A 25,689-nucleotide genomic window follows, 5' to 3' on the forward strand; every position below is an offset into this window, starting at 1 on the left:
GACGTCTACGCGTCCGACTTGAAGACGTGTCAACGTTTCTGACCTTCGCATCACGAGTTTAAGCAAGCCAGTTTCCTTAAATCGTCACACATCATCAACGCCAAATCCACAAAATGCCTCGTAAGTCTGATAACACTACAGAGGCTAGAGATGGAGGAAATACTGTAGGAGTCAGTGGTGGATTAGGGGCAGGCGGGATAAGTACCAAGGAAGCTGGCGTGTCCATTGATGTAAGTTCCTATCTCAACTACCCACAATCAAAGAGTTCAACCCAATTTTTAGGACCATACTCTTCCAAAATCTATAGTAACTCGCCTTGCCAAAGGTGTGCTCCCGCAAAACACCAGTGTTCAGAAAGATGCCATCCTTGCTCTTTCTAAAGGCGGCACTGTATTCATCAACTACCTTTGTGCAACGTACAAATCCCTTGCCAGTTGAAACTTATGCCTGAATCTCAATCATACTGACCTGTAATTAGAGCAAACGACACAGCTAAAAACCATGGAAGGAAAATGATCAATCCCAAAGATATTCTCGAGGCCATGCAGATGATGGAGTTTGACGACTTTGTTCCTCGCTTGGAGGCTGAACTAGCTAGTCAGTTCCCTTACCTTTCAATTTTTCATCCTTTCAATCAACTAACTACCATACTTCCGCAGAATTCAATGAACTTGCTGCCGAGAAGCGTGCAGCAGCAAAAAAGCCTTCAAAATCCAAGGATTGTGTTGCTATATCAGGATCCGGTGCCGTTAAGCATTCGCCCTCCGAGTCCTCACATAATGGGAATGATTCCCCCCCAGCGCCCAAGAAGATGCGTGTAGGTGCGACTACAGACTCCGGAACGAGTCAATCAAAGAGCACTGGACATATAACGAATTCTGTTCCTGTTAGAGGGTGGGGGGACGAGGAAGAGGAAGAGGACGAGGAGATAGGAGATGAAGAAGAGGACGATATTGACGAGGCAGAGGAAACCGAGTCTGAAGCATTGGACGAAGAAAGTGACGAAGCTCCTGAAGAGGTCGATGGAAGAAATGGCCAGGATGAGGAGGACGAAGCACTTGATAACGGCATCGATAGTGATTAGCCACCCGTTGATGTCGATATTTGCTGTAGGAGCACCTCGCTTACTCTTGCAAGAATAAAATGCTAGGGTACAACGTTCATTGGGGGACTTTGAGGACCTCACTCACCCCCGGAAAATCAAAAAAATCACTTAATTGCATTGGGAAAAAAAAAAAAAAAAAAATCCCTTGATTCGTAGAGCTCTTTAGTCTAGCAAGTAGTACCACATAATTTGTAATTGGGACTCGGTCAAATACAGGGAACGGTAAACATCAATATCACTCCTCGGCCAAGATCCTTCAATTAAAATCTAAGCCACATGTACTTAGTTAGGTATATAGGCGATACCTTTATCAAGAGATAAGTTTCCACTTTGTAACTCTGCGCTGAGTGATAATGCCTGCTTCATCAGGGGTTTAGAGGTAAGTTGTATTTACAAAATGCATCAGGACATGCAACACAATATACTACCGCAGGTTTGTTTAGTCCTAGACAAATATTGGAAGGTTTTGGCTCTACAGCCATTCTCTAGTTTTTCCTCCATCACAAATTCGATTTCAACGCAGCGAAAACCGTGAGAGATCATTTCTACCAAGGTATAATGCATGCTATGCATATGGCCGATCGATCACTCTTTAGCTTCCTCTAGCCAATCGCCGAACTTCTCTAAACGTTCTTTTTCGCCTTCATCGTCGGCGTCCTTCTTTGAGCTTTTCTTGAACTTCTCCTCGCCGTCGAAGCCATATGCCTCTACTTTCTGACCCCCAAAGAAGCGACCGTTCATCACCTGGGATAAGCTGTAAGAAACACAGGAAATACACCCACATTGTGAAAATTGGGGTTACGAGAGTGTTATCAAATTATCATACCTCAATGCATGCCTTTGCACTCTGTGTGTTGGCAAATCGTACACTCACCACACCGTCCTCCTCGCCATCAAACAGCACAACGTTCGTTACATCGCCCAATTTTTCGCATTCCTCACGAATGTCTTCTTTTAAATCTAAGAGCATTGTTGGATCCTCCTAGAATGAATAAGCACAAGCCAGTGATTAAAACGCAAATTGCTTACCTCGAGCTCCTTGAGGGTGAACATATGCTTTAAGATGACAACTTTATCCCATCGCGAGCTCTTCTCTTGAAGCGCTGATGGATCATCATCATCCCAATCCGCTAGTTTGCTGTTACTCAATAGTCAACTTCTCAGTATCTATTTTTGCAAGCTTATTTCCAGGCGATCGAACTTATTTAGTTTTTGGGTCTTTGCAATGATCTTTCTCTTATCTTTCATGGTCTTTGTCACCGGTGCTGTTTGCTGCACTTTGTAACTGAAGTCCGCCGGCTGGACCTTAATGCGTGTACCTTCCACGCCAAACCGGAAGTCTGAATCGTCAAGCATTTGAACTGCCAATTTTACGCTCTCTGGCCGAAAGTATACAACCAACGCGTCGCCTTTCGGCTGCCCTTTATCATTTTTGTAAAGCTTGATACGCGGTTTCCCTCGATCTATCTCTTCAGCAATTACACCGCATTTCGAAAACACATCCTTGATCTCCTCCTCTGTGACGTCTTGAGGAAGATTGGTGATATATATAGCTGTGTTCTTGCGAGCTGGTGGTTCTCCGTCGCCTTTCTTACTCCCTCGAGCCTTTTTGGAGTTTGAAGCTTCCTGGGCAGTAATTTAACGTAAGTACTAAGTACTAGATCTAGTATATCCCCGATACAAGAATATTAACGCGTCCATACCTCGCTCCCCTCATTTGAAGTGTAGATCTTCTTTCTCTTCTTATTTACAGGGGCAGCCGGTTCAGACTCGTCGACTCCGGCCACTGCGTATGCTGCCTGTTGTTGCTCGGCCAGAGATTCATCTAACTTCGCCGAGAGTTAGTGGTCCCAACACACTGACATGAGGAGTTATGAACATACCACAGGTATCCATCGCTTGAGAGCCTCGTCAAACTCATACTCTGAGCCATCATCTGCTTCCAACGACCATTTCCCTGATACCCTGGACCAAGCGACTCGGGGATCTGCCTCAAACTCCTCACGCGTCATCGGAAAAGATGGGCCTTCACTTGGTACATGATCGGCTGAGCCCGTTGGTTCTACCAGGCCGTTGTTCATTGCAAAGAAGAATTGTGATATTTGTCTGAGGGCGGATTATGTTGTGTATCTACTTCAAAAAAGCGCTATGCACTTGGTGTATTCCAACGAGGTGGACACTGCCGGGAGTTCGTTCTGGGGTGCATACATTTACTTAGTTGGATTGTCTTGGCATTCCTGTTTGATCAACTACATGTATGTATAAAGTACATGTAGTCTCGTACAGTCACTCACGGGGTGAAGGCGGATCCTGTCTGATGGCGGTCAGGGATTTGAGGCCAATAACTGAGTTAACTTTGGGACGCCAAGGGGAAATTACTGCAAACACAACCATCAGACAGGATCCGCCGTCACTAGGTGAGCGACTGTACCCACCCCTACGAGCAGCTTGCATGCTGCTCACCAGGACAGCCGATATAAAGTACTTGTTCACATGATCCAAACTACATCTAGGTACATGTATGTAGGTATGTGTATACATGTGCTCTATGTAGAGAGCCGGTGGCCTACTTTGCGATGATAAATTATTACTACATGTATTTCTATCGATCTTAATATTAATCCCCGTTTCCTATAATTGGTTCTTACAAGCTTCATAAATTGATCATGACCACAATTTGGCCCCGCCCTACCATCCCAATCCACGTACCGCCATAACTCGAAAAATTGGCTAGATCAAAATTACTTGTACGGGAAACTTCTGGTGCAGATCGATGCCATTCAACCAATCACTCAAGTGGTAATCCCTGGACGGAGATAGCCAATTTTTCGAGTTTTGGCGGTAGTTAATCCTTATATCGCGTATTTCATCGCCCTCCTAATTTATGAACCTTTTAGTTTCCCGTGTTAATCGTGGTATTATGATTCCCCTTGCATGTTGACAAATGTGCGGGCTGGTTATAACGGTAGCACTTCTCGGTCCTTTTTGCCCGGGTTTCATCACAATCACCTCTTATATAAGGGTAATCTCTCTATAACGGCACCAAATTCCGGTCCCCAACGTACCGTTATAGCAAGCTTTCGCTGTACATACTAGCAATGCCGACTGGAATTTCGGTCACGTGGGGATACATCTAGAGAGTGGCAAAGGCATGCCAGTTTCTACTCTCACCTACGCATTATTTAACCTACACGTGACCGAAATTCCAGACGGCATCGTTAGTATTTCATACTTGTTCTTCCAAAATAAACTATATTTAAAATCAAAAAAAATAAAAAAAAATCAGTTTATTGTAATATAATAGGGGTATTCACTTGCCAGAATACGTGCTCTTATAGGCATGTACTTATATGAACCGCTTAAAATAATCGGCAGTCGCATATTCTGAAATATGTATGAGGAGAAAATAAGCATCAACTTACATTATTGTCCAGAATATTGACCATACAAGTATATGTGTACCATATAAAGGTACACTAAGCACAAATCTTAAATTAATATGGTAACAGATTTACTCCCACAATATGGCATATACACTCCAGAGGTATTCAGACCTTTGAAAATTTCAGTGCCATATAAGTGGCGTTGTAATGCAGCGCTATAAAGGCACATATTTCTAGAAGTGAATACCCCTAATGTGTTGAATAATGTACTCCTCCTAATTGTATTTAATATTGTGTTCAAAGTGATCATGAAAGTTGTGCATGGGTAATATGGTGCCGGTCACAGTATTTCCCTCGCAGAAACTCAACTTCGCCTAATCTATCTTGCCCCCCAAAAATAAGAAAGTCGAAATTCTAACAAATAGTATATGTAGGTAATCACCAGGACTACAGATTCTGTTTCTATTTGGTTTTAATATTGAAGAAGTACTCGGGCGTTCAGAATTCCGACTACTTAATGAACGTATGAGTAGATAGATTTATAAATTCCGGTATAAATTCTCTATTGTCGCCTACCCTAAACCAGGGTTTCTAGCGGTTTGTTCACTATTCTGTTAGAATATAATTACTTCCAAAACCGGATTATATATGCCTAACAAATCGTTTTTTCGCCCGGGCTATTGGCGCGGATTGTCGGTTTATCGAGACCGGTGCTATATTACATGTATATATATACTCACCACATGTACCTATGTTAATTATCACTACATAACTTCAATTAAGAAGGTTCACTTGATGCCAATGTGATCACTACTCTATATCCATCAATTCTCACATTTTACACAGTAGCAGACAGCATGTTGGCCACACAGGAGTTCTTTCGGCTGCTCAGAGCTTGGGGTGAGACAAATTTATTGTCATTTTATACGCTATATACATGGCTATGCTTTGATTAGGACGGTCAATTCAAGATAAGGTACGGTACATAATTAACGAAAACAATTCCATCGAAAAAGAATTTTGGTGTGTTTGCATTGGCTAACATGCAAGCAAAACGATAAGAAGAACCAGCAGTGCCATTTGACTTCTACAACTCCAGTTTAACACGGAATTTTCTGTCGATGTTTGCCTGCCATTCTAAATACTGATTCCCATGTCTTTTTTGCTATTGTATTTTACATCAAAGGTCATATCCGATATTCCTCGTGTCAATTATTCTTTATCATTCGAACTTGGTAAGAGCGATGGGTGAAAAGCCTCGACTCTAAATTCGATTCTACCGAGAAACATGTATCATATATCTCGCTTTATCTTTCCCTGAAGTCAATTGATATCCTCCTCGGCGTCCTTACTCCTCGCTCAAGCGACAGCCCCACCATGAAAAGAAGAAAAAAAAAAAAAAGAGAAAAAAAAAAAAAGAAGGAAAAGAGGTAGAAACACAGCGATAAAACAATTTCCTCCTAAGAAAACCGAATAACAATAAAATTACACCTACGACCAGGGGTATGAACAAAACTTATATCTTAAATTGCATTTTAACGATTAAGGCTTCTCTGGCGTTTCGCCTGTACTGTGACCCAGAGCAGTGCCAGTTTCCGAAGAGAATTTAGGAGCGGAATCGTCCTCAGAAATGACCTCGCGAGCGAGCTCAACATAATCGTACTAGGGATTGAAAATCATTAGTTCCCTATTTCGCCATCTATAACTGATGAAGGATACATACGGCAAATTCGCCAAGCTCGGCATCATCGATTCCAAGTATTTCAGCCTCTTCACTTGCTCGAAGGCTCAGGCCAGGTATTAAATTCATAACAAAAAGGATTATGCAAGTTCCCCCAAAAGCATACGCGAATCCAGCAACGGAGTCAGCTACTTGATAGCCGAGTTGGATCCAGTGGTGATTGATCCAACCACCATCAATTTCACTGTAACCATCCAAATGCGCAATGTAATCGCTAAAATCTCTTGTTAATACATCGATCGTTTGTTTTAATTAGATAATACAGGAGACTTACGCTGCAAAAAAGGCAGTCATAATGTTACCGACAATGCCGCCGACTCCATGCTCTGCAAAAATATCCAGGGCATCGTCCACGCCGATGACGAACTTGAGCTTTGTGGCGTAGTTGCAAGCCGCACCACCCACGACCCCGTATATGACAGCAGCCCATGGGGGAACAAAACCGGAACCTGGAGTTATCGCAACAAGACCAGCAATTACTCCTGAACAGAAACCAACGGTTGACCACTTCTGTTCAAGGCGATAATCAAGAAGACACCAAGTAATTCCTCCAACAGAGGCTGAGAGGTTTGTCACGACGCAAGCCATAACAGCCCTTAGATTCGCAGAAAGTGCGGATCCACCATTGAAGCCGAACCACCCAACCCAGAGGAAGACAGTCCCGAGAACAATGTGTGTAACATTGTGTGGACGATAATTCAGTTCATGAGTCCCATGCCCTCGTCTCTTTCCGAGCATTAATGAATAAGCCAGCGCCGCAGAACCGGAAGAAATATGCACTGGAGTGCCTCCGGCAAAGTCAAGCCCCCCCATTTTAAAGGACCATCCTGTAGCATTCCATGTCCAACATGCGATAGGATCATAAACCAAAGTAGCCCAGACGAACATGAAAACGACACATGGAAGCATGCGACCCCTCTCTGCCGCTGCTCCGATTGCCAAAGCTACACTAGATGAGGTCAGTAATCAAGATTCAAACCATTATATAATAAATGGAATATACCAAAAAGAAAACAGAAAAAAATTAAGGGAAGAAAAACCACATACGTAATGCATGAGAACATTCCCTGGTACAATGCAAAGAGAAGGTCCGGTATTTTCGAACTGCCTACAGATGTTTGACCAAGAACATTTCGAAACCCGATATTTTCAAGGTTTCCCAAGAAGCTGCCCGCTGAGTGGGAGAAGGCTAGAGAGTAACCCCAAAAAAACCACTGCCAAGATAGTTAGATTACATGTATGTCGCTAATACCTACGGGTAGGGCTGGCATTAAGGGTGGATGCAGGGCAGGTACCTGAAAGCTAACAACAGCCGTCGACATCATCGACAGCCAGATGAGTGAAAGGGCCGACTTTCTTCTCGCGAGTCCCGAATAAAAGAAGCCAACACCGGGAATCATCAAGAGAACCAGTGCAGTGGATGTGAGCATCCATGCATAGTCTCCTGTCTATTCAAAGCGATCGCATGTCAGAAAAAATCATTCCCCATTTAAACCCATCACTCTTCCCTTCTCCGTGAACGCCATTTTTTAGGTCTTAATTTTATTTTATCTTCATCTCTCATGTTGAATCCCCTTCTCTTTCCAGACAAAAACCAAAACAAAGGAAGTGATGAAAACCGTTGCGCGGTCGCTCGTACCTCGTACCAAATGTTAAAATCTTCGGTAAGCGAATCACCACCCGTCGGGCCTGAGCCATTATAGGGGACGAGTGGGATATAGTTAAGATGATCGACATCTATTGAAGACATCGTGTCCTGGAGGAAACGTCTTCGGTCTACTCGTGAGTACACAAGAGGAAAAGCAGTTGGTGAAGTTGAGGCTGAATGAATATCTCAATGATAGAAGGGAGAGGGGCGGAGAAGGGTCGAAGGATGTTTTGTTGTTGCAGTTGGATTATCTACTTTGCGGTTTAAATGTGGGACTGGTATGTATGACAATGGCAATGACAAAATAGAAAGAAGAAAAGAAAGAAAGAAGAAAAAACTAAATTAGAATAGTCGAGAGGAGCTGGAGAAATATCACAAATTGCGCAACTCTCAGAGGTATCCTAGAATTCTAAGTGTCGAGAGCGCCGGCCACAAGCTGGAATGGTAAAGAATGACAGACACAGATCTAGATGGGATTGAGGTAGCCCTGGTGAAAGGAGGTAAAAAAGTACGTTCAGACTTTTTTCACCACCGTGTTAGACGGGAGGAGAGAAGAGAATAAAGAGAAAACCGAACGTAGGCGCTTTACTTGGGGATGCTGTTGTTATATCTCTTGACAGAAATCAATTGTTCCATATCTCGATACTTGGGGGGGGCTGCTGCTAAGAGGGATAAGTGACCCTACTAGACTGTGGGGGTACAGTCTTAGGCCGACGGGGATAACAGGGTTCTAGGAGTGGGTGGGTTGAGCTGTGGGTGTCGCACGACTTGCTCTAGTACCTACACCACTACCGTCCGCATTTATGTGTCGCCTCAGTGGGGGAGAGTTTTGGTGATCGATGAGCAAGGGGTAACCAGACATCCTACCTCATCCCCCTAACAACCCAAACATGTATGTACAATAATATAAAAAAATGCACTCTTCTTTAATAAACCTACAGATGTAGAGTACCTACTCGGGGCAGGTAACAAGAACCTGAACATAAAAACGCGCTAGCAGGGGTCAAAGTGGTTGCTACCAGAAAAACGATGTTCAGGTTCTTCATGCCTACCGCGAGTACACTGGGCCTACTATACGCACATGTTATCTCTCGCTGGATACAAACACGCTGCATAGTGCCGCTTATGGCCACTACATGTACATATTAATATAATTGTGCACACATGTACATGTAGGCCTTCCGTCCCAAATGCTCGCGCACATAAGTTAATTGTTAACATGACGACGATACCCCAGGCTATACCGCTACTAAGTTTGCTTCACGGCCCTGTGTTCTGGTGCGTCTGCCTACATAATAACTTGCCCAGTGTCACAACCTCACTCATTCCAGCCAATTTGATTGTACACCTTACATCCGAGTTGAATCTCTATCCCTCCGCCTTCCCTCCCTTCCATGCGTGACGGGGCTCTGTCCCAGAATGCTCCGATCCACACTGTGGAAATTACCGCGGGCTGTTGATGAAAGCGGCAGATCGCCAGAATAATAATCAAAAATGCCCACCATAGAAACATATCCTCTTCATGTGTAGAACCTACATGTAGTTTTACACCTATCAAGGCAGCTCAAGTCCGCTCCGCGAGTTGCGCGTGCACAGACAGTAAGCTCTCGGCCTTGATATACATGTAGCTACATGTATTCATAGCAGCTTGTCGGAAGTAGATCGGAAACTCTACTATGTCCCGTCTTAATCATCTGAACACACGGTATTACGAATGTATTACGGGTAAAAGCAGAAAAAGCTTATGTAGATAAACTAGAATCTTATGGATCTAGATGTACATACATTGTATAAGTATATTTATTATCGTTTGGATTGAATTCTGGTGTTGGTTCATGGAGCCTAAAATCACCAAAGGAAACATTTACTTTGGGTCTCATGTTGGTACTCTTTGTCTCGCTAGGTAGATAAGGATGCGGGCCTGGATTGGCCAACCTTTTGTGGCACTGTCCATCGAGCAATCAAAATAGAGTATGTAGTAGTACCATACCTATCGAGCAGAGGCTTCTACTCTTGGTCAGTACATGTACTTACATGTATGTTTACCGAATGATATCCAACATAAGTGGCACCGACAAACCAAGCAACGAAACCCCTTGGGACCTGGGAGTCTGAACTATTAGCCCCTACTGTTTCAGGCATAGACTTTTCTAGGCGCGTTCCCGGAGCTTACCGAAAATATCGTGGGAGGACCAGGTCGTTGGGGTATTATGACATGGATTCACAGTTCAGGGTTGTTACAGTTCATACTGCTACTTTGGATACAGCTTATATACATGTACCTATGTACTACATGTACCGGGCGTTGAGGGTAAATACGAAGAATCTGATAAGAGAATCTTGCTGTGAAATAGGTGTGTTTATCTTATCAGATTCTCGGTATTTATGGTTGACCCCCGGTACATACCTGATATGTAGGTTACTTCTTAACGACTCCTAGATCCTAAGGACCCATCGCGACATAGGATGTATTTTGTCAGTTACTAGCCTATCAGGCACTGCAGGCCAGGGCGTTATTGATTAGCAAAGCCACAGAAACCAACACCTTGGCACTTAGTGGCCCGAACTTGTATTGTAGAACCTACTTCTTACAAATGGCATATCAATTATCTATCACTCAAGCATGGGTCCTGGATTCCTTATCGGCAGCGCGCCAGATAAAGGGAAACCTTCAATTTTGATAAAGAACGGCTTAAGGGGCCTAACCTGATCCATGTTGTTTAAATGATCACGCTAGCTCGCCACAGCACACGACCCCTACGAAATACGAATTGTCTTTACTCTAGGCAAAAGCCAAGCCCATCCTTATAATTGCATGCATGCCGGTACAGACCCGACGTTACCCAGGCCTTGGTGCAAAATGGAGTTACAGATTACTCAGACCTAAAGTGACTATATGCACCTGTCTCATTCCCTCTATCCAGGATGATAATCCTTCATGATAAGTCTCGCAATTAAGCGTCTCTTGGAACTCGAAATGCCGTGAAGAAGAAGAAGAGTTATACTTACTTCTGGGGGACATGAAGTCAGGAACCTATAGCATCTCAGATTTAACCCGTCTAGGATAATTCCATGTGCCTAAACGGCAAAGCTCCGCAAACACAGATATCAGACACCGCCTGGGAATATCCCTGATATCTTCCGAAGTATATGTTTTCTTTCTTCCGAGATCTTGGTAGGGGATTTTAGGTGAGTATAGTTGTTGGTTTTGCCTTTCCTTAAACCAAATTAGTACATTTATATTTACACGTGTATATCATAAAACATGAGTATATTATCATCAGCCCAAGATTTACATCGTGTCAACTTATGAACGGTGCCTAGGCCTTGTAAGTTTACGCAAACATCCCATTCCATACCGTGATTCGTGGGGTGTATCGGAAGTATAGAAAATGGTTTCTACTAGCACTGTACCCAGCTAGGATCCGGACTACTGATTGCATTCGAAAGGAATGAAAGCCTATACGAACACGTACCTACATCGGCAGATTCAGCTGATCAGTCAGCTGTTCCAACGCTTGATCGTCATGGATCACGGTATCACAACATGAGAAATGACGCACAAACAATATCCGTCTCAAGATCTTAGCACCTCGGTGAGTTTCTAGCTGCGTTTTAAGGTGTCCAAAAGCAGAGTGAAATATAACATTACTGTGCTCTAGCGAGTAGAGTACATACATGTATACGTATGGATATATGCACATAGAAAGATTGGACCATTGGCCAATTTAGTGTTCTATATATGGATAGTGCGTGCACAAGGAAGTGATTACTTATGTGGTAGTGCGTCTGGGTGAATCGCGATAACACATGCATAAAGGTATTTTTGCTTGACTTGTCTGGCATCCAACTCATATCTCATCCATAGCCTCGATATAATTATAATCTCTTTGCCTGTATGCCATACCATAAAGTAGTCTCATTTGAATACATGTATCTGAGCTTCCTAAGCCACATATATGAAGTACTTTATATAAGGCCAACTCTAGCTAGAATTGCGAGATGAATGGTATGTACATGTAGTTACTAATACACTGCTAGCTTCCAAGGCCAGTATGTTGAATGCCAGCTGTTTCCCTGGACCCATACAGGCTGGTTTGAGATTTGCTGTGCATGTTCACCGTTAAGGAGCGAATATACTACTAGCTACATGTAAGTAATCTGCAGCCAATTCCAGTAGGTAAACATGAGCACGAGCTCTTCTTTCTAGCATCGGATCCTGTGTCTTGTATATTGCACCTATGGCCTAAAGCTAAGGAATCATGCTATTTCTGGAGAATATAACATGTATATATATGGTATTCGACTGACGCGTAGTGTCCTTACGCCAGTATTATATTCAGCCTTGTCTACGAGGCCTCGTCAGCCCTACATAGATCTACATCCAGATACAAGTATTTATTTATTCCCAAAGACACGCGCGGTAAACAAGACTTGCGTTTTCTCTTGTTTTTCCTCCCGATCCCCACAGTGGCAATGCAGGCAAGTTAGACTTATTTATTTACCTTGAGATATAGATTCCAGGAACTCATGAAGCTCCAGGATCTTGTGGCCTCTCGGGTTCAAGGTCTGGGTGGGCCATTGGCCTTGCCCCAACTACGACACATGGCACTTGTTGAAGGGCCCAAGACCCTAAGTAAGCCGGATCAAGCATCGATACCCTGCACTTTCACAAAAAAGGTGAGGAACTGACACCTATCACTTAAGCTCATTTGAGATGTCAAGTTATGAATCATCGTGCATGTCGCAGAGAACATATGTATATACATATGGAAAGTCTTCAACGGCTACTAGCTCGACGCGCTCCTGGGTAGGGTGCAGAAACTCTTCCAACGGTCTGCCTACAACGTCAGTCGCATACATTTATATTTAGGTCCAGCCTAGCTAGTACAGTATGTTCGGCTGATACACTCTTGTAGAGCTCAGAAAAATCGGAATAACGTTTGGTTATGAAATTGTAAAGGCGTTAGATCATGATATCTCACTCGAGTGCATCCTATTACTAAGATACATAGTAGAATATCCCCAATATGGAATCGGCAATAGGTACTATTTGTAAGTACATGTAATTATAAAGATACATGTACTTCCTCTTAATCCAATTTATACCCAGATAATCAGGGGATAAATTCTTGAATGAAGTACACCCGGTTGATTCTTTAGTTGATCATTAACATATATGTTATACTAGATCAACTTACACCCATTATAGCGCACGGAAGTCATTACTTGCAATTGTAGGGTCTAACCGATTTATAATTATGGGTACGAGCTCGAGTCTCTATATATAGCCCTAGTTGCCTAACGGTGTGCGAAGTTCCGAAGTTTACATTGGCGTGCGTATGTGTGTACAGTGCGTTGATCATGAACCATGGAACCAAGAAGCTTGCTGTACTTAGGAGATGGTATGAGACTACCATGCATGGAACTGGAATGATGTATATACGTACATGTACTTTGGCTTTAGATCAATAGATCCATAATATATTTCAATGTACCCAGGGTGTTGGAAAGTGATGCACATTTTGGCCTGGCAACGCCAAATTACCCCAAATACCTATATTTTGGCACAACGAAAAACGCTCCCTAAATTAAAACTTCGAGTGTAGGACATCTCTGTAATGCCTAAGAATACATTTAGTGTTATTTGAATGTGGAGTAACCATTCTTCAGGCAAGAAGTCACTATTAGATAGCCAAAACCAGTAGTAAAAACTCAAAAAGTATCGATGACAGACCCTCCCACCAATTTTTTCATTATGAAGGGAATCCGCACACTTTAATTGACCTCAAGATAGACTTGTGTGAAGATTAATTCTCTCATGGTTGAGATATCACCAAATGTGCATCATTTTCCGACACCCTGGGTACATACAAACTGCCCAATTGCAGTATTAGTCATATTGTCACCAACATTTACATCTAATATATAGGTAACATATTTTCTGATTCCTAGACTATAGGCAGTTAAGTGAACACAGTACCCAAATTAAAGATGACATTAATTCATCTTATATAACTGTACGCGTACGCCTCCGGACCGAATGAAAGAAAAACGAAAGTGAGAAGGGAGCAAAGAAAGCCATAGAGGTAGAGAGAGCTGCAAAGACGTTCAAAAAGATGCCGAGACTATAGTAATAGGTGCAAAAAAAGATTGCGCTAGTACTAGTGAAAGAACCAATTAAACGCGGATCTACCCAACAAGAAGTGAGTTTGACTTGGATGTCTCTTTTTCCAAAGCCGGAGGTACTTCAGATTGCATATATGATTGAAAAGTACTCCAATTATATCTGTATATAGAACAGATAAATCAGTTGCAGATAAGTTTTGGAGTCTCATATTGCGCACGAATACATAAAGCATTTGACCCAGTCAGACCTAGAAACAAGTCGTATCCCTTCGTTTGTACATCCCCCCCGCGATTCACTGAAAAATCTAATAGTAGTACCAGAAGAGGGAAAGAGGCGGTCACCGTTAGCTTTGTGACCTCCTCTTTCGAATCATTAACACCAAAGCTACTCCGAAGGGATATTGAAATGTGGGCCCGCGGTTAGTAGATGTGAGACTTTTCCATGGTTCAAAGTAGCTTTTCTATGTTTACACACGTATTTGTGCGACCGTAAACATCATTCAGCACTACATACGTGTATGGCTGTTGTGGCTCTTGGTTGCAAAAATCTCCTATTGTGAATAAAGCTTAATTCCGCCAACCATTACGTGCCCATAGTTACTACAGTCATGAGTATTTACCTTATATCAGGTATCCCTTTAAAAATATGTGACCCTGCTGCGCTCAACTGAGGCGTCTCCGCCGTCAATTACCTGAGCTCAATCAAGTGTCGTAAATCCTTTGATAACGGAGGTCGTGAATTACTGGAGCGAACGAAGGAATTGCTCTCTCAGTACCTGGGTCTATTTCTAAAAATCACCTCTTGGCGGCGGCCTAGGCATGTATTTAGTAGGTAAGCTGAGCTTTACCTACTCGTAACTTCCTGACGTTTTTGAACGCGACTGATATTGCATACCATACAAAAATACGCCAAGACCCTGATTTTGGGTGTGTGCAATAGTGGCCCAGTCCAAAAACGCCAGGAAACTACGAGTACTGTAGATGCATATTGTATATAGAGTATGCCGGTTTGCCAAGTCCAAAAATTTATGATAGCAAATTGCTTTTGCAGCAAGCAAAAAAAAAAAAAAAAGAGGATCTCGTACGGGACAGCAAGGGATCCAGGGTATTGAGTTTCGGCATAATTAAAACGAGTTGCGACTGTAGATGTTCTGTCTGTATTAGAGTATATAGTAGTGCAGGCTGTTACCTACATAATATTTGGAGGCGACAATACAGGGGTATCCTGCGGCAATCCCCCCAGACCCCACATGTCCACGACATCCAAGACATAAACGACATCTCTTGCTCAGCAGCGCAGCTACACGCCCCAGCTCCAACCTTGTGAAAAACTCCCTATGTTTGCCCCACAAGCCTCTAGATATCCATTGTCTATATAATTTTTTCTATTATCGTACGTCAAAGGATCTAACGTTGTAACACGCTGTAGCAACATTTGCACTGATCACGACCACAAGTCAGTTTATCGGTTGAAACTCGGCTACTTTGTATACTTTGTGTTGTTCTCTACATCGCCATTGCCCCAGTAGTCATGACTACTGGTTCGGCCAGAGAAGCGGAGGTTGAATCGTTCACCCCACGCGGCGTTCAGTTTGCTACCGAAGTTCATCACCAGGAAAGCCCTATGAATGGGATGGCACGAGCACAGCTATCACAGCTTGATGGCTCTAACTTGGAAGATTCTCAACACGCCCCATATATGCGGTCCCAGTACGATGATCTGGATGGCGAGGAGGATATGATTCCTGGAGATGAGGATGCTGTTTCTCCGATTCGCAACGGCTCATTCGCGTCCTGGAACACTAGCACCAGGCCTCGGGGAGGAAGTAATTCCCTACCTTACGCTAATAGTGTTGACAATACTGGAAGATTGTCTCCGGAAAGTGTTCCCACTCCCGCTACTCGTCTCCAGCGACCATCTGGCCCAATACGAACACCATCTAATACCTATGCTCCTGTACGACATCCAATAAGCCACCTTAACACCCAGTCGCGAAATCGAACGCCTGCTACCAATCCTTCTCGGCGTGGTGACCCTAGTGCTTTATACAAATCGCAGGAGAAGGCATATGTCCAACGACTTCGTCAGGACCCTAATAGCGACTATTTCAACTCCTCGTCAAATATATTGACCTATCCTGTTGACCTGGATATGATGGATGACGAGTCACCATCTTCAGAAGTTCATTTCGACAATGATATATACGATGGGGACACCTTATTATTATATGGTCACGATGAGATGGAACCCTCGGCAGAAGAGCTTAAAATTCCAGAAAACAGAGAGCGGTTGGAATGGCATTCGATGTTGGCCTCAGTGTTGATGGGAGATGTGGTAAAGCAGGAGAAGAAACGATTAATTGGAAATACAGAGGAGAAGGAAGGCCTAACTATGAAGACGGAGCTTTTTGTTGGAATCCGAGCAAAGATCTGTGGTCGATCAATTCCGGCTCAAAGGAGGATACTTGATGAAGGACGGACCAAAGTGGACGATTTGATAGACAAGATAATACGATTCGAAATCCAGGGCAAAGACAAGACTCAAATGCTTCCACGGGCACAAGTGCAAGATATAATTGAAAAGTGGGAAAAGTGTGAGCAATTGTGGCCAACGAGGACTGCTATGATAGAAGAAAAGCCTGCATCCGGATCCCCGGCGTTTGCTGCCAGCTGGGATGCAATTGTTTCCTGGCATAATATCACGGAACTCATTAATACCGAGCTCAAGATCCTTCAAAACTGGGTCGGAAACGATGACCTTGATTTCGGTCGCCAAAATGTTATTTCAACTAGCGATGCTAATGGTATCGATCGGGAAGCTTCATTTCTTGATCGCATCTTGAAGGAGGATAATCTGAAATCACTGATTGGTGATAGTAATATGCTCATTGGACTGAGCTCTGTCATCGGAAAGGCAAAGAAAACTTTGATAGAGTATGCAGATGCTTTCGAGAAGCGACATCTTCCGCCATATGTCGAAGAACTGCTTGTTCTAATCGGTTTCCCTACGCGGCTCATTGAAGAGGTCATTGGGATGCGTTTGAAATACGCCGAACGGATGAGAGAGCCAGTATCTATGATGACAGATCAGCTAATAATGCAGTTTCAGTCTGTCCTGCAACTGGCAGTGAAGATCAAGCAAGAGTATACCGTCATTTCCGAGCCCGAGCCTGGGTGGGACTTGCCACCTTGCATGGATGAAAATTTTGAGCAAGTCGTGCTACAAGGGTTGAGATACTATTTCAAGCTCATAGGTTGGAGGATCGGATCGAACAAGAATACGTTCAAAGAAGCCGAAATTCTTGAGACCGAATGGCATTTTTCGAACGAGATTGGTCGTTTTATTGAGGGAGGAGATGTTGAGGTTGCCGAGCAGTTTAGGTGCGCTGCGTTTAGCTCTATCTCACAAATCCAGTTATGGTTATAGTGTCTAACAATCTTTAGTTCTCTAACGAGCAAGCTTTTGAGTCGTTTGATGGGCCATTTCGAGAAAGAGCTTCAAAAACCACCAGAAAACAGGGGCGAGGACATTAGTAAACGCTACAAGCAGACTTTAGACTCAGTCCGCGTTCGCCAGAGAAAGTTATTTCGATTTGCAAGGTGAGCTCAATTTTGTTGAATGTGCACTCTACTGAGCTGACTCCATACGTGTAGGCTTCTGAGCCAGCGGTTTGAGAACGCAACAGAATATAGTGTTGAAAGATTCAAACTAAGAAGACTTGTGGATTCGTTGATTGAGTCAGGCCACTTCTTGGTTTATACAGCGAGTGTTGAGCACGAAGGAGTATATCTAGTGGCCGATCCATCTCTATATGATCGATCTCATCAAATTCAGTCCATCCTTCGAACATGTTTTCACGATGACGTCGTTAGAGACGACCCGTCATGCCCCTATATTTTAGTTATCTATCCCCAGGATGAGCTGCAATGGGATGGCCGCATACTGAGTGTCGATATGAAAGAGCCAATTGTCGATATCAAGCCTGGAAGAATTCGATTGGTCGCCGATGGTTCTCAGGCTAGGCTTGCGAACGCTCGCATTGCTTTCGATCACTCTACGGGCCACAACCTCGATATATTGATAGAACAACGAGCCAATCTTCCCCGGGTTAACCAGGAGTTGATGAAAATCAAAAAGACCACTTACCGGCTCTCCAACACCATTATGGACAGTGTGGAGAAAATTCGACGACAAACCATGGGCCTGGGGTGTCAGGAGCTCATTCAAACTTGTTTTGCATTCGCGACTGAGTTCGGTCAGCGTTCTGTTCTTTACATGGATAACAACCGAAAGGCCATGAACAATCTCAAGCTCACTCGTCTTGCAATTGACTGGGTTAGCTTCATCTGTGATGACTGTGTTGCTTCTAACCGTATGACCTTTCGATGGGCAGTGAAGGCTCTCGAGTTTGCGATGGTCATGACTCGTGGCCAAAACATATTGTCTTTTAGCGAGTCAGAGTACGAAAGATTACGCTCTAAGGTTGGCGGGTGTATGTCACTGCTCATCTCGCATTTTGATATCATGGGTGCTCGATCAACGCTTGCCGCCCAGGCCGAAAAACAGCGAATGGAGGTTTTGGCAGGCTCCTTGAAGGGTGTAGACCTTGGAAAAATGATGGAAGATAACGAGGCAGCTGAACGTGTGCGGGGAGAGTGGCTGCGGCAACTCACGGAGATCGATGATGTCCGTAAGAATCTCATGCGTGAACGACAAGCTTTAGGAAGGGTTCTCGACGATAGCAATCAAACGGACAGATCACTAACATCACTTTCAAAATCGTCGTTTTCTAACGTATCCTTACGTTGGCAACAGGGTCAGTTTGTTGGTGGAGGCACATTTGGTACGGTATATGCGGCGATGAATCTGGACTCGGGTTACTTGATGGCCGTAAAAGAAATTCGGCTTCAAGACCCTCAGATGATTCCGCAGATTGCCAACGCAATTCGCGAGGAGATGCAAGTCCTAGAATTATTGGACCACCCAAATATCGTCCAATATTTTGGAATCGAGGTTCATCGTGATAAGGTGTGCCTTTTTATGGAATATTGTTCCGGCGGTTCTCTTGCAGGGCTCCTTGAGCACGGCAGGATTGAGGACGAAACAGTTATCATGATCTACGCCCTTCAGATGTTGGAAGGTCTTGCGTATCTACACGAAAATGGGATCATACACCGTGATATCAAGCCCGAAAGTAAGCTATTTCTCTGGGTACAAACCCTTTTCCTGGGTCGATGCTAAGATATGCACCTAGACATTTTGTTGGATCACAACGGCATCATCAAGTATGTTGACTTTGGCGCCGCCAAAGTGATCGCAAGGCAAGGAAAGACTCGAGGAGCAGGGACTGCAGCCTTGAAAACAAAGCTGAACAGTATGACTGGTACACCAATGTACATGTCTCCTGAAGGTAGTTACCCTCGAATATATTACGTTATCTTCCAGAAATCTCGCTGACATTCGACAGTTATCACGGGGACCGACAAAGGCCGACATGGCAGTATTGACATATGGTCTCTAGGTTGTGTTGTCCTCGAGATGGCGACTGGCCGTAGACCGTGGGCGAACCTTGACAATGAATGGGCCATCATGTGGAACATTGCTGGCGGTTCAGCGCCTCAACTGCCAGCCTCGGATCAACTTAGTGAGCCCGGGATTGACTTTCTGAAGAAGTGCTTTGAGAAAGATCCTGCTGTTCGACCATCAGCTGCCGAGCTTCTTCAACATGAATGGGTATGTATTTTGCGCTCTCGCGCTCACTTTTTGGGATTGCAATGACTGACATGTCACGTGGCTGTAGATTCTTACCATTCGCAACCAAGTGATTGAGCCTTCTACACCAGCCTGAGACACCTCGTCGCAAAGCGGCCGATGAAACTTGAGAATAAGCCGCTAGAGTTCGTTGGTTTGGGGGGGGGGGGGGGCGGGGCGCCTGTTTCTTTTTTCTTTTCTTATGCAACATTTCCATCCATCTTCTTGGCAATACCTTTTATGTCGTTTATAATGTTGGGGCTTGGTGGCAAACGGTTTGGGGGGGCTGCAATATGATATATGTGACCGCAGACCACGTATATAATGACCGAGCTTTTTTTTTCTTTCTTTCTTTTCAGACTTCTGTTCTAGGAATCTATCGCACTATATCATTGATAGCACTTTTGTTCCTCTCTCTGTGTTTGTGAATTGATTCACACACAGACGCACACACACATACATGGGCTTTCTCTCCATCTCCATCCCTCATCTTCCGAGTAAAGCAAATTAAAGTTAAAGTTAACGCAAATCTCAACAGAAAGAAAGCAAAAAAAAAAAGAGCGAGAGAGAGAGAGAGAGAATAAAAAAGAAAAGAAAAAAAAAAAACTCTAAATATTAATTTCTTTTGTCTAGTGGATAACACGATACTCTGTCTGTCAGTCCAGTCCAGTCCAGTCCAGTCCTCCAGGCTTTTTTACTTCGTAAGCTCTCTGTTTCCCCTTTTCCCGGTCTTCCCCCCCCGTATTTTACTATACAAAAAAACTACATACAGGTCAATTCACTTCAATTCGTGTCATTTCGTTCGTTCAATTCATTCGTTTCATTGCTCGAGAGAGAGAGAGAGGTCATCACGGCTGCTTGGGATCATTAAAAACGGCGGCGACAATCTCGTCGACGATGGTGTAGATGATGGATGTACTGGGTCCTGTCAGCTCTATAGTAGACATGTAGTGGTCTGGGATAAGGAAGAGGAAATAAATGAAAAGAATGCAATAAACTCACTTCAAACGCTGGTTATTAAACGCAGCAAAGAGTCTCCGCCCGGCGGCCTGCGCATTAGCTCTCCCCACCACACTCGCAGCCACATCTACGCACACCCATCAGCACCACCCAACCACAAAACCAGACACCAAGAAAGGAAAAAAAAAACTCACCAGGCAACAAAGTCGCCAACATAACCCCCGCCTGCTCCCTCGTCCTCGCCCTCTCCTTCGCCGTCCTCACCTTCTTCTCCGCCCCGGGCACCAACGCGTCCCTCAGCATCTTCACATACCCAATAACACTCTCCTCGCCCGTGACGACCCTCACCTGCTCGCGCGCCTTCCGCTCAATCGTGCCGCCGAGCAGCTGATGCAGCACGACCACGACGGCCCTACCCCGCAGCCACCCGCTGCGCCCGCGGTTGAGCTCAAACACCTCGAGGAAGAGGTCGCAGATGGGCTTGACGAACGGCTCGACCTCCTTGTCCTCGAAGGCGCTGAGCTCCTTCTCGGCCTCGGCCGCGTCGACGCGCGCCTTGGCCGACGACGACGACGACGCGGCGTCGGTTGGTAGTGGTGGGAGCGTGCCGAGGACGTCTTCCATCCCGTCGGCGAGCGTGCTGTAGAGGCGGCTGATGATGTCGCTGCCGCTGGTGCCGTTGGTGGTGCGCCGGGAGGAGGGGGAGCCCGGGAGTGCCGGGGCGATGCTTTGTTGGCTGAGGAAGGCGCGCAGCTCGCGGGAGCGGCAGACGTCGGGGATGAGGAGGACAGACTAAATAAAATCTACATTAGCACAACATAGCCACAGGTAAGAAGACAGGGAGAAGACACACCTTGAGGTACTTCTCCAGCGCGACCCTCCGCTTCTCGAGAAAGTCCTTCTGGAGCTTCATGACCACGCGGCGGCGGGGGAAGTCGAGCGCCTTGACCGAGTCGAAGCGGGCGCGCAGGGCCTGGTTGAGCTGGAAGAACTCGCTGTAGCGGCGGGCGACGGCCCATTGCGCGGCGGGCAGCTGCTCGCCGCCTTTCCGCTGAACCTCGATGATGTCTAAAGGTCAATGATCGTTAGTGCAGGTTTTTGGTATAGGCCGCGTAGCCGGGATTGGGAGTGGTGGAAAGGCTGCAGATGAGCGAGAACAGTAAGAGGGAAAGGCTGCAGGTGAGCGAGAACAGTAAGAGGGAAAGGCTGCAGATGAGCGAGAACAGTAAGAGGGAAAGACTGCAGGTGAGCGAGAACAGTAAGAGGGAAAGGCTGCAGGTGAGCGAGAACAGTAAGAGGGAAAGGCTGCAGATGAGCGAGAACAGTAAGAGGGGAAAGACTCACACAGCGCGTACTCCTGGCCGTTCTCGTTGCCGACCATGGTGCTCTTGATGCGGATCGTGGAGCGTCCCTGCAGACGGTTAGCACCACCCACCGCCACAGCAACAACTGAAAAACACAGAAACTTACAAACAACCCATTATCACTCTCCTGCACAATATACATCTGCCTCTGCAGCTCCTTCCTCCGCACCTCCCTCTGCAAACTCGCCAGACTCTTCCTCAAGATCCTCAACTCAACAACATTCCCCGTCAGCTCCGCCTTCCGCAGCAGACTCTCCACCACCGCCTCCTGCCCCCCCAGCTTCCCAATATCAAAGCTCAGCGCACTAATCGCCTCCGCCAACCCCAAGTCCCCGGGCGCCGCCTGATGCACAACACCCTCCTCATCCTCCTCGCCGCCCGAGTCAGACGCATACTCGGGCGCATCCTCATCCGGGAACAGCTCGTCCGCGAAGACCGCATCCCGCGTACTGCCCCCCACCAGGCCCAGCGAGCTGATTGACGGCGGCTTGGCGGCGGTCTTGGGCTTGGTCGGCTTGGTGCTGGGCAGGGGGCCGAGGCCCAGGTCGATGCTGCTGCGCGGGGAGCTGTTGGTGTTGTCGTCGCGGGTGAGCAGGGCGTCGTCGCTGGTCGGGCGCGACTCGATGATGTCGTTGAGCGCCGCCTCCATGGCCTCGACGATGCCCTTCTCGGGCGTGCGGTTTGCGCTGCCGCGGCGGTCGTCGAGCGAGGTGCGCGAGCCGCTCAGCGCCGCGTCGGGGTCCCAGTCGTCTAGCTCTGCCCGCGCGCCGTCGAGGGAGTGCCGCGACGAGCTGAGGGAGTCGTCCATGGCGGCGGTGGCGGTGGTGGTGGTGGTGGCGTCCGTGGGCGACGATGTGCCGGGAGCGGTGTCAGTCCAGCTGCTGCTGCGGTGTAGGTCTGTCGTGCCCGTTGCCGCCGCCGTGGCGGAGGCGCCCGCCTCGTCCGACGCAAGATACTTGTAGAACAGGCCGCTCGCGCGAAAGTCCACAAAGTCCTTCTTCTGCATCTCCTCAAAGACGCCCGTCTGCGCGCGCAGGATGGCCGCGCGGGCCTTGACGTACTGCGCCTGGGTGGCCTTGCTGCCGGCGGCCAGGAACTCGCGCACGGCGGCTTTGGAGCGGTCGCTGATGTGCAGCTCGGGGAGCGAGAGGTAGGCGTCGTGGATCTGGGCGAGGTCGGTGCGGTCGGTGGGCGTCCAGGGGGCGATGGAGGTTGTGGTGGTCGAGACGGACTCGCACTCGCTGTCGCTGGAGGTGATGTCTTCTTCGAGGGGGTTGCGGAGGCCGTCGACGACGAGCCAGAATTGGACGTGGGCGAGGTGCTTTTGGCGGTCCATGTGTTCCTGTGTATAGTAGTAGTAGTAGTAATTAGCTGTTTTACTCCTAGAGGGCGGGAGCTGTAGAGCTGCAGATGCAGGAGTGAGTGTAGCAGTGAGTGCAGGAGTGCAGGAGTGCGAACATACCATGAAATACGACAGCCCCGCCGAGTCCCTCAGCACCTGGTCCAGCGTCGCACTCTCCAACCGACTCGGCGCCTTCCTCCCGCCGCCCACAAACGTCTCACTCATACTCCTCAGCGGGCCCGCCCCGCCCGGCCCCGGCCCCGGGCCCGCCCCCGCCGACGACAGCGACAGCGACAGCGACGCAACCTTCTGGTCCACAACGCGCTTGCCCGTCTCGAGGCGCTTGAGATACGCCGCCCACGCCTCGTTGCCCTCCACGCGCCCGTCGCGCTTCAGCTGCGCGCTGATCTCGTTGCGCAGCCGCCGCGCGTCGCTCAGGTTCGTGCACAGGCGGATCGAGCGGATGAAGCGCTCGAACGTGCGCTCGTCGTCTTTGGGGCCCAGGCGCACGAACGGCTTCTGCTGCTGCTGCTGCTGCTGCGCGTGCTGGGTCGTCGAGGACGCCGACGCCGAGGAGCGCTTGGTGGCTGCGGGCGTGGCGTGCTGGTCGAGGGCGGCGCGCAGCTTGCGCACGGTCTTGCGGTCTTGCAGTGTGGAGCGGCCCTAGACACACGCGCCTTCCCATTAGCCAACTCCCGCAGACGCAGACGCAGAGGAAGCGCGATGGCAACCTACGATCGCCTCGACAAACATGTTCCAAAAGTCCGGCTCCGCCAGCATGGCCATGACAGGCGCGAGCACGGCGCCCGCGACCAGCTCCCGCACCAGCACGCGCACGATCGGCGAGTCCAGCTCCTCGGCGGGCAGCAGGTGCGGCAGCACGCGCTCGACCAGGCGGCGCAGATGCTCCGTCTGCGCGGCGCGCGTGTCCGAGTTGCGCAGGCTGGCGGCAGGGTGGAGGCGGCCCTCGCGGTACTTTGCTGCGATGGCGAGGTCGAGCTCGGCGCTCTCGGTGAGGTTCTTGTTGAGGTGCTTGCCGCGGACGAGGCGCTCGGCGGCGGAGAAGTCGTGCAGGTGCGCGGTGAGCAGGGGGACGATGCGCGAGACGGTGATGGAGACAAGGTCGAGGGGGACGAGGCGGGCGTGCAGGGTTTGCAGGGCGTGGCGGAGCGTGCGGTCGAGGTGGGTGGGGAAGGAGGGGTCGGGCGTGATGGGGCGGTACCAGGAGGTGACGAAGGTGCGCAGGATGGTGTCGAGGAGGGTGTCGAGCGTGTCGGAGAGGAGGAAGGAGGGCGGGTGCAGCGGCGTGCGATGGAAGGTGTCGGCGGCGGTGAGGGCGGAGAGGGAGGCGGTCCAGTGTGTGGGGTGCGTGAAGGCGAGGGGCTTGATGGTGCGGAGGGCGCTGGTGGGGGGGTGTCTGTTGGCGGTGAGGGCCAGCAGGGCCAGCAGGCCGAGGAGGGTGCAGGCGGCGCCGAGGAGGAAGCTCCAGAGGAGGTAGCGGAGCGGGGGGAAGAGGCGTGCGCCGAGGGCGAGGAGCAGCGAGAGGGCGAGGAGGGTCGGGAGGAGGCGTGGTGGGGAGCGAGGCATCGAGGGGCCGTTCCTTGCATGCGGTGGGAGGGAGGATGGGGAGATAGATCTGGAGGGGGTGGGGGGGTAGATGGAGGTGAGGCAGAGGGGGGGGGGTAGATGGAGGTGAGGCAGAGGGGGGTAGATGGAGGTGAGGCAGAGGGGGGGGGTAGATGGAGGTGAGGCAGAGAGAGAGGGGGGGCAGTTGATAGCTCTATCGCAGTGTTGCAAGCGGTGAGATTCGTGAGATGTGTGTGGGCAGCACGTGTTGACGTGGTCAGATTAAGGTGTGGCCCAAGCTTAGCTTCCTTCCTTGTCAGCTGGCAGGGACGGGCGGCCGGCGTCGTTTCAGTTCTGCGCGGGGCCAATCACGAGCAGCCAGTGAGGAGTCTGCGTTTCTCTTACGTACGGGCAGGAATATTAGTATTCCACGTGCGGGCGGGGGGTGTGTGTGGGGAGAACCGAGATCCCTGCATTCGGGTGGTGCTGCACACAAGGGAGGGGAGGAAAGGAAACACACCCGGGCCCGCCCACCCGCTGTCACTCGCTCACTCCCTCGCTTACGCAGGGACAGACTCTCACACACTCACTCTCACTGGCACGGGCACGCACTCAAACACTCGCACACACCCGCGCTTCTAATAAGGAATCGAATTGGATATACGGCTATGCTATCTAAACTACAGTACGAAAACCCCC

At 47.8% G+C, this 25,689-nt stretch overlaps 5 protein-coding genes across 5 annotated transcripts; 2 read left to right on the forward strand and 3 right to left on the reverse strand.

Moving 5' to 3' along the window:
• Positions 1-113: 113 nt before the first annotated feature.
• Positions 114-1,084, forward strand: H6S33_007391 (uncharacterized protein; the record flags this gene model as incomplete). Its single annotated transcript, XM_044838735.1, has 4 exons — positions 114-230; positions 283-416; positions 479-597; positions 660-1,084. The coding sequence occupies 4 exons, from the start codon at positions 114-116 to the stop codon at positions 1,082-1,084; spliced, it is 795 nt and encodes a 264-aa protein (XP_044688927.1).
• A 606-nt stretch (positions 1,085-1,690) lies between these two features.
• H6S33_007392 (uncharacterized protein) lies at positions 1,691-3,186 on the reverse strand (the record flags this gene model as incomplete). Its single annotated transcript, XM_044838736.1, has 6 exons — positions 1,691-1,849; positions 1,932-2,087; positions 2,135-2,243; positions 2,307-2,731; positions 2,809-2,934; positions 2,989-3,186. The coding sequence occupies 6 exons, from the start codon at positions 3,184-3,186 to the stop codon at positions 1,691-1,693; spliced, it is 1,173 nt and encodes a 390-aa protein (XP_044688928.1).
• A 2,844-nt stretch (positions 3,187-6,030) lies between these two features.
• H6S33_007393 (uncharacterized protein) lies at positions 6,031-7,979 on the reverse strand (the record flags this gene model as incomplete). The annotated part of the gene is made up of 7 exons (XM_044838737.1): positions 6,031-6,150; positions 6,212-6,275; positions 6,336-6,443; positions 6,504-7,178; positions 7,277-7,443; positions 7,525-7,677; positions 7,869-7,979. The coding sequence occupies 7 exons, from the start codon at positions 7,977-7,979 to the stop codon at positions 6,031-6,033; spliced, it is 1,398 nt and encodes a 465-aa protein (XP_044688929.1).
• A 7,558-nt stretch (positions 7,980-15,537) lies between these two features.
• H6S33_007394 (uncharacterized protein) lies at positions 15,538-19,855 on the forward strand (the record flags this gene model as incomplete). Its single annotated transcript, XM_044838738.1, has 6 exons — positions 15,538-17,387; positions 17,451-17,606; positions 17,661-19,201; positions 19,262-19,417; positions 19,475-19,740; positions 19,808-19,855. The coding sequence occupies 6 exons, from the start codon at positions 15,538-15,540 to the stop codon at positions 19,853-19,855; spliced, it is 4,017 nt and encodes a 1,338-aa protein (XP_044688930.1).
• Positions 19,856-20,606: 751 nt separating this feature from the next.
• H6S33_007395 (uncharacterized protein) lies at positions 20,607-25,011 on the reverse strand (the record flags this gene model as incomplete). Its single annotated transcript, XM_044838740.1, has 7 exons — positions 20,607-20,676; positions 20,761-20,845; positions 20,913-21,510; positions 21,572-21,786; positions 22,063-22,129; positions 22,189-24,087; positions 24,160-25,011. 7 exons carry the CDS (start codon positions 25,009-25,011, stop codon positions 20,607-20,609), a joined length of 3,786 nt encoding a protein of 1,261 aa, XP_044688931.1.
• Between the last annotated feature and the right edge of the window lie 678 nt (positions 25,012-25,689).

This window comes from Morchella sextelata (genome assembly GCF_020137385.1).
Source record: "Morchella sextelata strain SCLS chromosome Unknown scls_23, whole genome shotgun sequence".
Classification (NCBI taxonomy): domain Eukaryota; kingdom Fungi; phylum Ascomycota; class Pezizomycetes; order Pezizales; family Morchellaceae; genus Morchella; species Morchella sextelata.